Consider the following 17,934-nt stretch of genomic DNA (forward strand, 5'->3'; position numbering starts at 1 on the left):
GGCGTAACCGAAGGGGCCTCCTCAGAAGCACCTTTTTCAGCAGGATCGGCGACATGTGGTTCTCCAGCTGAGGGTGGAGCGAGTCCCGACAAAACGGGAGTAGAGGTTCCGGCTATGGTCGAGGCCGGAGGTTCACTGATTTTTCAGCTTATCTCAGCCATCAAAGCAGTGAGTTGAGCCAGCTGGTTCTCCATGTTGGCCACGCGTATGCTGACATCCTCATTCTCCATCCTGGCTTTTGCGCGAGTACGAATTGGAGATCTCCTCTTAGCCGTGTTGACAATTGGGCGAAAGTAGACAACCTATTAGTACCTGGTCAAGGATAGATAAGCATATATGAGCATTAAGTAATGATTAGGCGGTCGGTCCATGACAAAGATCTAATCGCCCCGATTTGTTCATTTCATTGAAAGCAAGGTTGTTACATAACGCAAGAAAAGACATGAGGGAGAGCTCCCAAACAACAAAGCTAATTATGAGTCCCATCTCTCGATATTGCAACATGAGACAAATTCTTTAACATTGTGACACATGTGGGCATGGGCCCATTACATATCGCGCTTGACTCAATCTAACTAACGAAGATAGCTTCTGCTTGCGGCAGCCCCACCGACTCGGGTTGACTTCGAGGCACGCTCCTCGGCTTCTTCGAGCTTCCTTTTGAGGCGCTTGATCTCAGCTCGGTGGGTGGTCTTTAATGGCACGTCGGGAATCTTCGGGCGTAGGTTCCCTGGGATTTTATGCCTAAGGATGTATTCCATCGAGGCATAGTAAGTCTTCTCTTGCCCTTCCAACTCCTCTTCGGGCCATATCAGCTTCCGGGGATGGCACATATCCCACATTGACTTGACTAACGCAATGGAGTCTTCGTGATCCTGGCATCCATCCGGGAAGTCTATCCTAAGCGGGTCTTCTTGAATCGTCGGTGGAAGTTGTTGAACCTCTTGAAACTGGCGGGCAACTCGGGTTGGGTAATACTCAGTGACTCCGGTAATTCCCAACAAAGGAACAGGTCCAGTAAGCCCACACATGAATCGCGCTTCTCGAACTCTGAGCCATTTGGCATGCCATTGGAAATCTTCAGGTCCAGGGTTGGTCATGAAAGCTAACCACTCAGAATAATGATAATCAGGGGCGAACGTTTTCCTGTCTTTAAACTTCAGAAGAGGGTGGTGAGAGTCAGAAATTTCGTTCACGGTCATCAAGCTACCAAACCCTTTAACGTGAGAGAAGAACCAAATTTGCAAGAGTTCAGGAGGAGCATGGAAAGTTTTGTTTTTGTTTTCTCTAAAACGAGTGAGGGAAAGAAAAGTTTCAGTCAGGACGGCGTTAACAAAACCCTTTCCCATACATACCTCACGAACTACCCATGCCATGGAAGGGTTAATAGCATTCCTACAATGTGGGAATAACACGAACCCGAAGAAAGCTAACAAGAAGATCCTATTCTTTTGAAAAGATGGGGCATTTTGAAAAGGCTCATTTAGGAATGAAAACGGGCAAGTCTTGCGATTAGCTTTCAAAACTTTCCTCACGTCACCCTCCTTAACCCTAAGGAAATCAGATAAGGTCGATACATGCTCAGCCCCTATAGGTGGACCAATTAATTCCGACACCAAAGGCTTTCCCATGGCAATGCTGTATTCTTCCAGGGTTGGAGTGAGCTCGTGGTCACCGAACATGAATGTGCAAGTTTTAGGACACCAGACATGTGCCAATGCTCGTATAACACCATAATGAGTTTCTATTTCTAAGAGAGGAAGTAATCGTCCGACATAGGATCGCATCCAATCATGGCCAGTCGGGTCTAGTCTATCCCACCATGTGCGAAGCTCGGCTTTCGGGGCAGCAATGATGTAAAGCTCGGGTATCCCCATCGTATACTACTCACAGTTACGATCAACCTAATTTGCCATGAACCAACCAAAAAAAAAAGAAAGTGAATAAGTAAATTACGAATGAGAGAATTTGAAAATCTTACCCTACTCATTGAGTAGCAAAGCCAATGACATAGACATACGCATGGACGGTGGTTCAATTTCTACCCTAAATGGCTCAAAATGGAGCCATGGGATCACCGGACTGAACCAGCAAGGTCGCGGCTAGGTCGGGTTACCCATGACTCCGGCTTCGTCAAAGAACCGACCCGTGTCGCGCGGTTGCAGACCGGGGTGGGTACCTTCGACGTGAAGAAAGAAATTTCGGGGTTAAGGTGGGCGACTCGTACTACGCGGTTGTAGTCGGAGTGGTATCCACCTCAACACCATCCTAGGTGATCCTATGCGGCCCAGGTCCGGCGGCAGGTTGTGTGTGCTATGGTGTAGTGCAATGCAGGAGACTCATGCATGGGAATTTAAAAAAAACAATCAGCACTTCAAACATGAATAAACCATTCACTCTTATACCCCTACAAAACAAAGGTTAGAAATCACCATCCCTTATAACTCCCATAAACAATCAACATTCGACATGTTATGGATGCACATACCATCTTTGCTGCCAAACAAAAATATTTTGAACAAGATTAATTTTGGCCTAAGTCCTCTAAAGTTTAAAACCAAGTCCCCAGTGGAGTCGCCAAGCTGTCGCGACCTACCCTCGGGGGGAGGGAGCAGGTTTAGGGGTATTGCCTAAAGAACGGGCCTAAAGGCCCATGATTAGGCGCGAGCTCTCCCAAGCCCATACCCCGTGTGACGTTGGGATATTCTTAAGAAATTTGCACAAAAGGAGTCGCCACTAGCCTATTAGGGTCGACTAGAAACCAAGTGAGGCATGGGAGCGTGCCTCACTTCCTACGCAACCAGAGAGTCTAGGATCGGGGACTTGATTACACTAATTGACTAATTAGTGCCATTTCGGTACCTAATCTTGTTCATTTTAACAAAATGATTTTCATCAGGCAATTTAGATTGATTTCATACCTATCCACTAACATAGGAGGTGAGCATGCAGGTGCACAATCAATAAAGTAATAATTATACCTACCAAGATCCTATTTGCCCTAAAATTAAACACGTGCAAATTAAACATAAAACATGTAAATTAAACATCTAATAAAAACAACATATAAGAAAATAAAGGCTTAATCACACTAAAGCGGCAATACATAGCAATTCCTAACCAAACCCTATCATTTTTGGATTTTCGAAAATTTTAATTTAATTTAATTTAAAAAAATTTAAAAATTAATTAAAGTTAAAAAAAGCGAAATTTTTAATGTTTTCTGAGTTTTCTGAAATTCCAGAAATTTTTTAAATTTTTATCATTTTTTTTTTTTTTTGAATTTTGATTTTTTTTTTTTTGACTTTTTTTTTTTTTTTTAATTTTTAATATATATTTAATACTTCAATAAAAATGGGTTCGGACCGGGTAAACCCAACCCGCCCGTGGACCAAACCCAAATCCGGATCCAACATTTTTGGATAAAAAAAATCGTTTTCAATTTTTTTAAAAACAAAATTAAAAATTAAAAATTAAAAATTAAAAAAAAAAATAAAATTAAAATCCTTCCACTTGTCTTTTCTCACTGCACTCCCCTGCGCCATTTGCTTCTGCGATTCCTCTTTCCCGAAGCCCCTTTTTACTTTCTTTTTCTATAATTTTTTTGCTTTTCATTTCTTTCTTTACTTTTCGTTTTCTTTTGTTTCTTCTTTTATTTTACTTTTTTTTTTTTTGGTCTTCTTCTCCACAGGTTCTCTCCTTCGGGCTTGCCCCCTGCACGCCTTCAACCCTCCCGAAGACCACCTTCTCCTTCCTCGCGACATTCCTCACCAAAATTTGCTTCTTTACCAAAAATAATTCTAACAACAACAATAACCAAAGCATTTAGCATCCCTTCTAACACCAAGCCACCCCGACCGTCACAAATCAACGTCGGCCATGAGGGCTGCTACACCATTTTCGGATGTGAACACCCCGGCTCAAACACACATGATTATTTCACGAAAATCACGTGAAATCGCGATGAAAACATACGAGACAGTCATGGTCCAACATGTATATGAACAAGTGTAAATTAGACCGAGTTTGAACGTAGGTTTTTTTTCGGTTCTCTTTGAGACATTTTGTCAAACATTGAGCATGCAGCAGCTAAGAAAAAAGGCATACGGGCTCATTTGAGGCTTGAATCCGAGTAAAAATCAACGCAGCATGCACAAGCAACACAAATCCACTAAAGAACATATATCACACTCAAGCAGATGCGAGCACAAAGAAAGCATTTTCAGCCACAACATACCCACCGACTCGCATTTCATCAACCGGTTAGCATACACAACAGAAACGAAGGATCTCAAGACCGGTATAGACTCGAGCACAAGCCTGGACATCTGTCAACATGCACTAGGACATCTATGAGCTTTCATGGAGTTTTGGTGTAGCCGAAGCTCGCGTGAACAGGTCGGCCGCGAGCTCCGGCCCGAGACCTCGAAGTGAAGCGGGAAGCCTACCTGGTTCGGATGGCGAGCAACAGGCGTACTTCAAACGACGGCGAAGCGTTCTCTCTCCCGATCCTCTCTCTTTCAAGCTCGCCCTCTTTCAAGCTCGCTCTCCGGTGCTCTCTTTTCTCCGGAAACAATCAATGGCAGTGGACAACCGTTCGGAGGGGTCCTCTCTCTGTGATTGATGTGTTTTCTCTCGCTCGCTCCTCGGTACTCTCTCTGTGGTCTCGATTTTTTGTAGTGACGATTCCCCCGATTCTCCCTCTCTCGAACTCTTTGTTCTCTCTCCACCAAAGAACCAATCGAGACCTCCCCCCTCTGTGCTGTTGCCTTCTCCGGTTTTATACCCGGCCAGTAAGCGCGCATGGCCTCTGCGGCTGCCAGCTTGCAGGCCGGACTACCCCTCCGACCCGCGGATCACGCTGCTCACCTGCCACCGATCCCCTTGCTCCCTCTGTTGTTGCCCTCTCCGGTTTTATACCCGGCCAGCAAGCGCGCATGGCCTCTGCGGCTGCTAGCTTGCCGGCCGGACTGCCCCTCCGACCCGCAGATCACGCCGCTCACCTGCCACCGATCCCCTTGCTCCCTCTGTTGTTGCCCTGTTTCTGTTCTTCTTTGCAGGTGCTTGCAGCGAAGACCGACTGCAGGGGGGAGATGGCCAGCTTGTGCGCGGGCTGGGCTGAAGGGAAAAAGAAAAACCAAGGCTGGGCCGGGCCTAGCGTGCAGTAAAGAGGAAAGGAAATGGAGGAATGGGCCTGCTCAAGGCTTGTCCGAACTTGGCCTAATTGCCCCTCTCTCTTTTTCATTCATTTTTTTTTTTAATTTCGAAATTTTCTTTTACTAATTTTTTTGATAAAAACTTTTGATTGATTATAAGACTAGTGACACAAATTCTCCTAATGTCTATATGTGATGCAATTTTAATGAAATTTTTTTTTGTTGAGGAGTTGGAAATCAATCCCCAAATTTTCAATGCAATTAAGAAACACTTAAACAAATCGCCAAAATTTAGGTGTCAACAACACCCCATTCCTTATTCATTCCCATGGACTCGATGTAATTCATGGATTATTCTTAGATGTCCTATTCATAGAAGATAGTTTTTTTTTTTCCACCGCACACACCTGATAGAGTTATTTTGGTTGTGATGGGAACTGATTCCATTGTCTCATGCTACAGTGTCACAGTTGCCTGAGCGACAGAACTTTCAGATGCAATCAAGAATATGCCAGGGCAATGTTACTCCAAGAGGTCATTCATGGTTGATGGTTACTTCTCTCCCAAAAGCTTGCTCTTATGCTTATACTCTTAAAATTCTATTTTTGCACCCAAATGTATATACTTCCAGGTGGCTGCCTGCATAAATGACTTGGCTGGTGATGGCACAACTGCCGCAATCATCTTGGCTCAAGCATTGATCAAATCTGGGTTGTTGGCAATTCCATTTGGGGCTAATCCAATCTCTATAAAAGAAGGAATGGATAAGACCACAAAAGCATTGGTCTGGATTTTGTAGGAAAAGAGCTTTCTCGTAAGAGGGAGTGATTATGTTACATTTTATTCATTCATTTTTTTTTTTTTTTTTTTTTGGGTTTTTCCAAGGCATGAGCTATTCATAAAAAAAATTATGAAATTTGTTCACCATTTTGCAGCTGCGGGTCAATCTCTACTGGAAATCAGGACTTTGTTGGAAGAGTAATCGCTAATGCTATAGAAAGGATTGGACATGATGAAGTCATTTCTATCGAGTTGTCCTCATCTTCTGAAACCTTTGTTCTAGTCAAAGAAGGAATTAAGGTGGTGAATTTTGCTTTAGGTTTGAAATGATATGGAATTGCATGATTGTCTCCTATGGTGCAACATGCAACTTGACACTGAAATCTTAGATGACCCTGTTGTCCCTAGGGGTTATCATGTGGGCTTGTCTCCTATTATTATCGGGAAAAATTGTCCAAAAAGTCCTAAATCTATTGCACTTTTGCCAATTCAGTCCTAAACCTTTTAATTTTGCCAATTGAGTCTTAAACATTTTCACTTTTTGCCGATTCAGTCCATCCGGCCAATTTTGGCCGGAAAATGCTGATGTGAATGATGGCGGTGCCACGTAGGATTGCCGGCGCTGACTTGGACAATTTTTAATAATATTTTATTTTTAATTTTTTTAATTTTTTAAAATATTTTTATTTTTATATTTTTCTGTTTTTTCCCCTTTTTATTTTATTTTTGGCTTTTTCCTTGGCCTTTTTGGTGGTTGGCCATTAGCCACAGGCGACGGCCGGCTGGCCTCGCTTGCCATAGGTGAGGCCTGGCTGGGCGAGGAGGAGCACCGACGAGGGAAGCTCTTGTCTAGGCGCGGCCCAGCAAGGGTTACCTAGGCCAGCCGACCCTCCCCAGCCGGGGTGGCCTCGCCAGGCGAGGCCGCCCTAGCCTTGGTGAGGGCCGGCCTTGCCAAATCTGGCGAGGGGAGCCCTTGCCCAAGTGAGCATCGGCCTCACCCAGACCGGATCTGGTGAGGCTGGCCCTCACCCTGGTCGGGCGAGCGTCGCCTTATGGCCGATGGCCGGCCATCGCCGCTTGGCTAGGGGCAAGGCCGACGCTTGCCTGGGCAAGGGCAAGCCCTGGCGAGGGCTCCCCTCACCAGATTTGGTGAGACCGGCCCTCGCCGGGGCCAGGGCGGCTTCTCCCAGCGTCGCCAATGCCCGGTGAGGCCACCCTAGCTTGGAGGGTCGGCCTCGCCTAGGCAACCCTTGCCAGGCCGCGCCTAGGCAAGGGCTTCCCTCGCCGATGCTCCTCCTCGCCCGGCCGGGCCTTGCCCGTGGTGGGCGAGACCAGCCGACCGGTTGTGGCCGATGGCTAGCCACCGGAAAAGGCCAAAAAAAAAAAAAAAAAAAAAAAAAAAAAAAGGGAAAACACAGAAAATATAAAAATTCAAAAATTCAAAAAAATTAAATATTATTAAAATATTATTAAAAATTGTTCACGTCGCATCGATAGTCCTACGTGGCACCCCTAGCGTCCACGTTAGCATTTTCAAGCCAAAATTGGCCAAATGGACTGAATCGATAAAAAGTGAAAATGTTTAGGACTCAATTGACAAAATTAAAAGGTTTATGACTGAATTGGCAAAAGTGCAATATGTTTAGGAATTTTTGGACAATTTTCCCATTATTATCGTCTATGGTTTCTTATATATGGTGTGAAATTTATACTTTTAAATTCCTTTTCCTGGTCTTAGAGGCTGTTGGTCTTGTTATTTTTCTCTCTACTGATACAAGGAAACTAAGAAATAAGGGATTTTTAAGTCTATATCATTCGACATACCCAGATATACTTACCAATTCTGCTCACCCAGTGGAATGTCTCCTTTTGAATTAGAATGAAGCTATTTAATGTAAATTATAATTTTTGTTGACCCAATTTTTTCTCTCTCGATGCAGATCTACATGTAGAGAGTGCAGGATCTTGCAATAAAGCTTCTTATGGGGAATGCGTATTGCTAGGGTATCTTGTTCGCCCTGATGTGCTGCTTTGTGTTACAACAATTATTATTGCTTTGGTAATCTGAATTTTTTCCATTCCGTTTTACCCCCGCGATAACGATTTAAGCAAGTGGTGCATCTCTATTCCACCAAACTTGAATGTTCTTCATGCCTAGTCTGAACTTAAACAATTGCATGAAATGTTGTGGTGCTGAATTTTTGTTATGGGTAATACATGTTGCTCAGAAAATCACATTGGCTACTTGATAGTCAGAAGATAGTTTCAATCTAAGATTGAGTTAGTTCAAATGCAAATTTTACATTTCAGTACTAGAACAATAATGACATCTATATGTTTCCTTTAATATGTGAATCTATAAACATTGTTAGGATTCACAATAAGTGCGTCAATTTACTGTGCTTGCAAGCTGTGTGCCACTACTACTAAGCTTGAACTTGACTTAATTGTTACTTGAGTTACTCAAACATGAATCGATAAATTTTAAAAAAAAAAAAAAAAAAAAAAAAAGGAGAGAGAGAGAGAGAGAGAGACTAGTCGAGCTCTCATAATTACTATATTTTAAATAATGAAATGTAGTGTGTTAGGGAGATACTCTAGTACAAATGTTTGGTACTACTCCACGTAAAGTGCAATGCATCAACATTCAACATCCAGCTTTCGTGTACGTTAAGTAGCAGATGTCCCACTTTCACACAGGTGGATTCTCTAACACCGTATTCTTATTAACTGGCCTCGACAAGATCATATAAGTCGTCTTTACCCTTCTGTTAACCTATGCTTTGTTGCATCAATCAAGAGTAGCTTTCTTTCCCAGGTTTTTACCAGGCTAGCTTCAGAAGCGTTAATTTTTAAGTATTATGAATGCTGTTGCAGGATCCAAGTGATCCAACTATTGAGTTTTTATTAGATGGAATGGACCGCTTGTGATGCTTAGTGCACAAGTATATTGCAGGTTGGATTCTCTATTTGAATCTTTTGTACAATGGATAGAGTAGATTTCTCTTTTTAATATGCCATGTTGACTGAGTTCCAACATTGTTCCCGTGGAAAGCTGTCCCTTTTATGCACCATGCACGTTATGGATTATAGATAAATCGTCCATATTACTGGCTTTTGAGATACTTAATGATGTCTTGCTGACAGAAATCTCACAAATTTTGCTTTCTCAGTGCACCTTCTGTTTTGTTGGTAACATGAAAATTGTGTAAATTTATTTAGAATGTTTGTGCATCAATATGTGGGTACGCATTTTATCATATCTATTGTCTTGTGCCGGTAGAGTTCGGTTCCTACTGGGTACTCCAGGAATCGTCGCTCTTGATCTGGGCCCAAACTTGAAAGGACTTTCAGTAGATCATTCAGCACCTTGAAAATATACCAAAACCTCAGTGAAAATATTTCTGTCACGACATGTGACCTATTTGTAAGAACTCGTTTTATTTAACTTGCAATAGTTCATACAAGATTTACGAACTTTCTGGAAGTAATAAGTATCATATTGATAGTTTGTGCAGTGTGTTACCAAGTTACAACAATATTGCCGTCCAATTTTGACTTTATTGTCTCTTAGTCTTTCAGATCCTCATCTGAATAGCTGCATCTACTTTATGCATGGCTTGTTCACGAAACAATGACCTACAACTGCTGATCAAGGAATTCCAAAAGGATTGGTTGTCAATGTTGACGATTGTCACATCTTCATGGTCAACGATAAGCATCAGACATTTGGGGATTGTGACAGTTTCTACAGGGAAGGGTGTACTGTCTGAAGTTCATTCTGTGGGAAGATGAAAGCATTTTAGTGAGGTAATGTGGTGGGATTTGCAAACATAAAATTGGAGATCTGCATCAAATTATATTTCAATTTGTGGCGTTGTTGGAAATACTATGTTTGGACCAGAGGGACGTCCTCGGCACTGTTTTGCATGGCTGAGAGTTGCTAGCAGCTTCCGAGAATGTGCTTTTCCAATTGTCACAGAAGTGGTACCCAATCACGGATATAATTCAACCACAAAGGTTAAAAATTGACTCATATTTTATCACTTTGTTATTAGCTCACAAGTTTAATTAAACGAGGCATGACATGGCAATATGGAATCATTGTTGAATGTTTATTAATGAAAATATGTATGGAAGATTCTATGATGTTTTCAGTATTTCTTGATATCTGACTTTTTTTTTTTTTGGTCAGTGTCTGACTATTTTCTCTTAGACACCGAGTAAAACATTAATGTTTAATGTTCTTCAGATATGACTTTTATATGGTATCTCATGACTTGAAGTTGTTGGAGGAGAATTTTTTTTTAAAAATAAGGAGAAAAAGGGTAATTGCAACATTACTCTCTTCTCTGACAGGTAACTAAAGTTGGTCGAGATGCAGTTCTTATGCTTTAGGTCTGAAATAATATGGAGTCAGACGATTGTCTCTTCGGAAAATGTGGAAAAAGTGCTATTTATTAATTCCTATGCTCTTGTGCGAGCGCTCTATCTTCTAAGCTGTGTCTCCTCAAGGCATGCATCAATAGATTCTGAGCCTATTGAATGCATGCCCATCTTTCAACAATCAAATTCCCCTTTATGGTTAAAGATGCTTGATTAATTAAAGATGCTTGATTAAAGATGCTTGTGGAGTTTGAGAATGCCAAAGTCCTTGCCACTGATCAGAAGATTTCAGATGTCAAGGAAATGATTATTTTGCGGGAGACGGCACAGCTCAATTATTGCAGAGGATATCTCACTGCAAGCACTGTGGAGGACTCGGAGACGGAAAGAAAGGTACCGAAGTATATTCAACAAGCATATCCTCAAAGCCCAAAATTGTTCATTGAAAATTTTGCATCAAAGCACCCATAAAAAGATTAAAAATCATTATTCAGCAAAATTCCAGGGAAGACCAAACAACAATATTCATAGCTCTAAGAGCAATCATTCTACATTTAGGCACTTTGTGGAAATCACTTTCCTTATTTTCTGGTGTTTAGTTTGCTTGGGAAAATAAGTCAAACTGAGAACCTATGTTCAAATTCAAGAACTCTCCTCTTAAAAAATTGCAAATCATTTTTCTAAATATTATTAGGTATTAGTGTTTGAACTTGAAACTCTAAATTTGGGCTTGAAATCCTAACGTTGATTCTTGAGTCCTTGGGCTTAGGTTGGGTCCATGGACACCAGGCTTGGGACCTTGGTACCTATGCTTGGATCCTGATGCCCGTACCTAGGTCCATTGAGGTTGAGCGGCCTCTTGGCACCCACATCTGGGTCCACTAAGGCCGAACCCTGAACCCCAAACCCCGGTACCCTTCCCTAATGACTCGATACATGAGATTGGGTCCATAAATGCCAAGTGTAGGATCTTGGTAATTGAGCTCCAATCCCCAACACCTGAGCTCGAGTCCACTAAGGCTAGGCTTGGGATCCCAATGCTTTGTGCTTTGCCCCATCGAGGTCACCCTCGGGACCTAAGTGCTTGTGCCTCGATCCTTAACTATTGCGTTGAGGTCCAGCGAGGCTTGATTTGAGGCTCAAGTGCTCTTACTTAGTTGCCCAATAAGTTATTGGTGCTTGAGTTGTGTATGTTAATCAGGAAAATCAAATCAAATTTTTCATCTTAAACGACGGAAAATATTTTCAAATTCATTTTTAGGTTTTAGCTAAATTCCAGAAAATAATGTTATTTTTGTGAAAAATAACTCCTTAGAAAATATTTTCTAGGAATGTACACTTTTCGTGAAATAAATACTTAGTATAAAATCAAAGTACAACCCCAATGTTGTGAGGCAACGGTCTGTTAAACTAAGACCAAAGGGAAACAAACGGAACAAGTAAGCCTTTGGTCGATCCAGCGGAGTACAAAAAACTGTCCCATTACCTCCCCAGATTTAATTCCGTCCACGAACCCTGGAGCCTGAATCGACGGTGATGGTCATCGACACCATATCCATCCAGTGGTCCTCCAAACCCACAACTTCGAGTTGTCAAGAAATGACCACATGATCAATAGTGTTTCTGCATTGGCAAAGCACGACTGGTTAATTTTGCGTATAGCTAGTCACCAATATAGAAGGCGACAAAAATTGGAAAAGAGTCAGATAGCTCCATTTGCACAGTCGACGGTGAAAAAAAACAAATGGGGATGACCTGTCTTAAAATTAAAAAGCAACTAGCAGCCACTTTCGTTGGGGGCGAGATGCCCTAATTATTAGAAAAAAGAATTCATGAAACATTGGATGATGATCTCAAATGAAATCCATAATCCCGGGTGTTATGGTTGACTCCATTCTGTATTAATGCATGATAAGCAAATCTAGATCATGAAAGACAACTCAAAATCTAAGTCCATCTGATGGTCTTTTCTCATAAGAGAGAAAAAACATGTTGCTTCAACTTCATTCATTCACTAAGAATGCCGTAATAATTGGGGACCACCTATGTGTGTGTGCGTGCGCGTATTGTGCCGCTGTAAAAGATGTTTGACTAAATGATTTGAAGAATTTTCTTTCTTCGCAGATTTTTTGCGTTTATGATATGAAGATTGTCAATCATCTTGTACATAAATCAGATAAAGCTTTGATACTTTGTACATAGATCGGACAGAGTCATAATGGTTGGAAAGTTGACAAGAAGGCGATTGAGGTTTGAGAGTTGGTCTTTTTATATGAATAAGGAAGAGTTCCGATTTTCGAAGAGGTGAAAATAATTGGAATCCAATGGAATCTTGATATTTGAATGGTGAATAGTTGAATAGGTGAAAAATGATATTGGAGACTTGTTCTTAAGTTGAATATAACAGTGCTTCAATATCAAAGAGGTGAAAATTGCAAATTTTCTCAGTGTTTTGGATTTAACATATGAAGAACTTCGGAGAGAATTAAGATCCTAAAATTCACCGCTACCAAAATTTAGTAGAGTTGAAGATCACATATCAAACCAAAGTTCAATATTTGGATGATGACAAACTAGGCAGGTAAAGTTGTAGATGTCATATGTGATTAAAATCCAATAGAGTTTCAGTTTTTAGATGTCATCTATGATTAAATCCAATAGAGTTTCTGTATTTAGAGGTTGCAAGCCAATGGAGTCATAAGAATCCAACAAAATTTCGATCTATAAAATGGTGAAGGTGATGAGGATTTTTCGTGCCTTGTGTGCAGCGAAGATTCTGATTTCTGCAAGTCATGATCACTAGGTTTATTGAATCAAATCTAACAGGTTTGATGTTTGCAATGTAAATATGAAAACAATTACTCGTTTATTATTTGAATGGGCGAGGATAGATCACAATTGACGTGAAACTAGTAGTACCATGATATCTAAAGTGATGAAATGTTGGGAAAATTTGATTGCCGTGAAAATAGAGTGACAGTAATAGATTTTTTTATGCCTTGATGCATAATAATGATCACAGTTTTTAATTATTATTTACCTTCACTATTGTTATTGTAGGGTTTAGAACATATATAACTTCAAAATATACACCAAAATTGCAAAGAAATGATTTCGGCAATCACTCAATTTTACTCTTCGAATTTTATCTTTGATGTGTTGTCAAAATTATCTGTGTGAAGAGATGAAAAGAGAATTCCTAAGAAGAAATTGTTGCTATAAACAGTTGTATAAGGTGGGATTTGATTTTTATTCACGAACAACCAATCAACATATCTTTTGGAATATGTAATTTATTCCCAACCATCACCATTCTTCATATTGAGAATAACTTTCTTTCATAACCATCAGTAACTTCTTCTCATAACCAATAGTCACCTCTTTTCCATAATCAAGAGTCACATTTTCTCTCATCCAATAGCTACCTCTCCTCTTAACCAAGAGTCACCTCTTTTACGATAACAAATTATTTCAACATGAAATTCATCTTTCCAATAAGGTTGAATAACCCAAGTGCATGCATAGTGACTTCAGATGTGCTTCCTCCTTTTAATTAGGTTAGCAACCATTTATTCCAATGATAGCACACTGAAGCAATCGGTATTATTTGCACAAACACACACGAGCAAATTCGATTTTTTGTGGATGAGAGGCTTATACTGTGGGAGATGGTAGTGTGTGTACATAATTAGACATTTTGACACTTGCTGTGCAGGGAATGGATTGAGTGGGAGTGGAGTCAGCACAATAGTGGCAGCGAGCCAGTACGCACCTGATACAATTCATCTGCAGAACTTGGTGTTAGACAAATACGAGAGTATCAAACCCAAGCCTCTCATCCTAGCACCAGGAGGAAGCTGTAATGCACTATGATCAAGGAATAATTGTACAAGACCCAAAATCCTTAAATCAGTTGCTCTTCGCATCCACAATCTCCTATCAGGTACCTTCTGTAGTTACTTTCGACTACTTTGATATCTTGGATCTGAGACAAAGTCTCCTCCTTATCGGGTCTGATCAGCACCTCATTGAAAAGATTCTTGATCCAACATATCCTCATGGCATTGCCAAAACATTTAGAAAGTTTCAAAACACAACCGTTCTTGGGCTACTTTGGCAGTAGTGTGGGTTGCTGAAACAGGAAGAGCTTTCAACAGTAGCCGTGATGGTGTTTCAAATGCATTTATGCGTTTCAAAAGCAAGACATTGTGGATCCATTTCCTGATAAATTAAATCTTTTTTTTATTTTTTTTTTTTTTTTTTTGGGGGTCGGGTTTTCCTTCTATGCCATGGAAGAACAGATTCTCCAACAATTATAATTCACCTCTCTAATCTGCAGCCTCTGAAAAATGTGGAGGTATTATTTCCCTGAGCTACAAGATAGAGAGAAAGAAATGTTACAAAGTTCCAGTGGGAGAACCGGCATTTTCAGGTGAAACTCGGCAATCTTATACTTAAAGCAAGTCTGTATAGTATAGGGGCCATACCTGATCAATCAGCCACAGATAAATTATGATCTAGTCCATGTTACCAACCTCAAACTGAAGGCCTCAGAGCAATTCTCTGAGAAGGAGGACATCCTAAGTTCAAAAGATTATTGCAAGGGTGCATAAGAAATGAATTAACTCGTCATAGAATAGCAGGCATCAGCTTAGGAATAGGTTAGAAAGTAAAGTAAAGCTTCAACGTGAATCATCTATACATTTCTTAAGATGTCACAGTCGAATCTTTTGCAATTGAAAAATCATGCCACACTTGTGATCATCTCTCTCCGTGAGATTAAAGAAGAAGAGGATCATGCCAACACAATGCATCTGCTCATACAACTATACAAATGTGATGATCGTCCATCGAAGCAGACACATACTTGAGTAGAAAAACAATTCAAATGATGAGCATCCACCCTGAAGGTGACAGCACGTAAAGGGTTAAAAATCCAATTTCTGGGAATAAGCAAGAGTGGTGGGTTTTCAAATAGTTGGGCACCGATCATTGTTGAAATAACTAAATAGTAGAGAGGTAAGGGTCCTCTATGAACTGATCAACGTAATCACTATGGCCACAATACCAAACAGAAATCACAACCAATTATCATTCAGTGCTTTCATATTTAATTTCCTCACATACAATATTATGTCATTCCTGCTTGAAATGAGTAGCAAATTTGAAATGGGAATTGACTGAAGTGGAGTAATAGTGCAATGTTTTCTTTTTCCAATTCCTTCACAAATCCTAGTGGCTTGTTCTACTTGATCAGAGAACAGGTATCCAAGCAAATATTTCTATTTGCATATCCAAAGAGTTAGCACAAACGAATATTACAGAAATTAGTGGCAATAAGCATGTACAACTTTTGCGACAAGTCACATTGAGATCTATCAAAAAGCCCCTCTCATCAACGTTAGCTATGTATCAAATGGCTTATTTTTCCATGGAATGCATGATCAGATTTTAGCCCAAAGAAAGACAAAAAAGCTAAGAATGAAGATAGTCTCTTCCACTGATCCAGCAAATTGTAGTATATTTCAAGCTATGTAAATGCAAATCGCAACTGTTCTCCCATTTTATATTTTCTCATCCTGTTTTACGCCAGAACAAGCCAAGTCTTCGAGTAATTAGAAGGCAATTGTACTTCAGCAGATCACATTTGACTTCAACTCAATAGCAAATCCTTTATAGCACCTTCAGACAACCAATGAAGCTTGCCCCTCTTTTTATTGTTTGGACATTTTTCTCTCCTCCTTTCATCTTGTTGGTTCTGTGCCCTCATTCATGCTTCTTTCTCATATCCTCTCTCTATCTATAACAGATCAGATTTTCAAATCGGAACACGAGACATCCATTGATCCTGTCACATCTGAATATAAGAAGAGCAGAACACATGCGTGAGCAAGTTTCTTAACTCCAAAGGAACTCCTCGCCAGTCTTCACAAGATAAATGCAACCGATGAACTATGACAGATGACACATTTGATAGTCGAGGAAACTTCTCTTGCAAAATAGGACTCACCTACATTTAAGATGAGCAATTACTAACTCCAGGATCGAGACACTACTCAGTGGATAGGGATGGAGGATCATGTGTTTAGGGATTGTTCAACAACCTCGAAACCTCCTCAACAACCTGTTTGACAAGTACCTCTTCATGCCTGCCAATTGCCAAACAAACATTAAAGTACGCTTTGAGTAGTGTAAGAAGTTTCCAGCAATAGAATCAAATTAAGGTTTAGGTGGGAATGAGGATAGAGTAAGTACCCATTGGCGACTTTCTCTGATACCCATCCTTCAAGAGACCCAATCTCCTTGAGAGCTCGCTTCCACCGATCATAAGTACTTCCGTCAACCAGCTCCTTATGTGGAAGGATGCTCTCTTCAAAACAATGTGATAGGTCTCGCACGTGCGAGGGATCCACCTTATAGAATATGGGCAATATCATTTGTCCCTTTGTTCTCTTGCAGTCAACCATTCGAGCGAGCTCTTCCAGGCACCAAGGCGAGGAGGAATAATTCGAAGAGAGAATCGGAATGGATATCTCGCAGCGGTCAATGGCATTGCTAATCTCATTACTAAAATCTTTACCTATCAGCGAAGGATCATCATGATTAAACACTCCGATTCCTGATGCCATGAGGCTGACGTAAAGGTAGTGAGCAAGGTTGTATTGAGTATCGGGACCACGAAAGGCCAAGAACACTTGGCATTTAGTTTCTCTTCTTTTCCTCTCCGAAAAGAAAAGATAAGCTGCGATTCAGTGGGACAAAAGATGATCAGATGTAGCCACTATGAAAATGCCGAAGATTGGCTGAAATAGAACTGGTAAATACCTAATCCTATGGACAGGGGAAGCCGTTGAATCCAAATCCTTTTCAATTCACTCAAAACCTTGGCAACCACCATTTGCACCAGCTCTCCTTCATGCCTCCCCCACACATACATGTAAAAACAAAGTCAGGCTTACAGTTGGATGCCCACCTTTCCCCAAATTCTGCAATTCCGGATCGGTCATTCGCATCCAAACGCACAGAGGTTCAGATCCGGAATTGGGACGGATATAGATTCTTAGATTGGTAAATAAATAAAAACATACATACCCATCAGCAGTGCTCTGTGATATCCACCCTCTAATCCTCGCTACAGAAGTCAGCGCTTCCTGCCATTTTAGCACTTCTTCTGAGCTGCACTTCATCTCATCATCAAAGTCACCGCGTCGGCGACCCAAATCAACAACAGCCACATTATAGAATACAGGGAGGACCAATTTGTCATCCCTTCTGCGGCAATCCATGATGGCGGCGAGCTCCTCCAGGCACCATGTACTACTCGCATACCCTCGGGAGATGATGGGTATCGCGATTTTACATCTACTGATGGCCCAGACAAGCTGCTCCCTGCCTTTCTCCTTGCGGACCGGGAGCGCGCAATCGCTGCGTGACACGCGGACCCCAGAATCCAGCAGCCTCTTGTAGAGGTGATAGACGAAGCCAGTGCGATCGTCTGCGCCCCTGAAACTCAAGAACACGTCGTAGCGGGTTGGTAGGGCTTCCATTTTCTTCTCCCTTCTCTTCTTTGTTCTCCTAACTTTCCCTTTCTCCGTTCCGACACAAGGGTGCG

General features: G+C 41.2%; 1 protein-coding gene across 8 annotated transcripts; it reads right to left on the bottom strand.

Annotated features, from left to right (window-relative positions):
- Positions 1 to 14,612: 14,612 nt before the first annotated feature.
- Positions 14,613 to 17,929, bottom strand: LOC104441207. Of its 8 annotated transcripts, none has more exons than XR_005550344.1 (6): positions 17,415 to 17,929; positions 17,148 to 17,242; positions 16,578 to 17,064; positions 16,333 to 16,471; positions 14,810 to 14,885; positions 14,613 to 14,695 (listed from the first exon to the last, which is right to left on the bottom strand). XR_005550344.1 is itself a non-coding variant. In XM_010054238.3 (4 exons), exons 1-4 carry the CDS (start codon positions 17,867 to 17,869, stop codon positions 16,408 to 16,410), a joined length of 1,101 nt encoding a protein of 366 aa, XP_010052540.1. In that variant the 5' UTR covers positions 17,870 to 17,929; the 3' UTR covers positions 15,588 to 16,407. The 8 variants fall into 8 exon arrangements, 1 of the variants encoding a protein (XP_010052540.1); XR_005550343.1 differs by having other exon boundaries at positions 14,810 to 14,902; XR_724877.3 differs by having other exon boundaries at positions 14,619 to 14,885.
- Between the last annotated feature and the right edge of the window lie 5 nt (positions 17,930 to 17,934).

Source organism: Eucalyptus grandis, chromosome 4 (genome assembly GCF_016545825.1).
Source record: "Eucalyptus grandis isolate ANBG69807.140 chromosome 4, ASM1654582v1, whole genome shotgun sequence".
Lineage (NCBI taxonomy): Eukaryota > Viridiplantae > Streptophyta > Magnoliopsida > Myrtales > Myrtaceae > Eucalyptus > Eucalyptus grandis.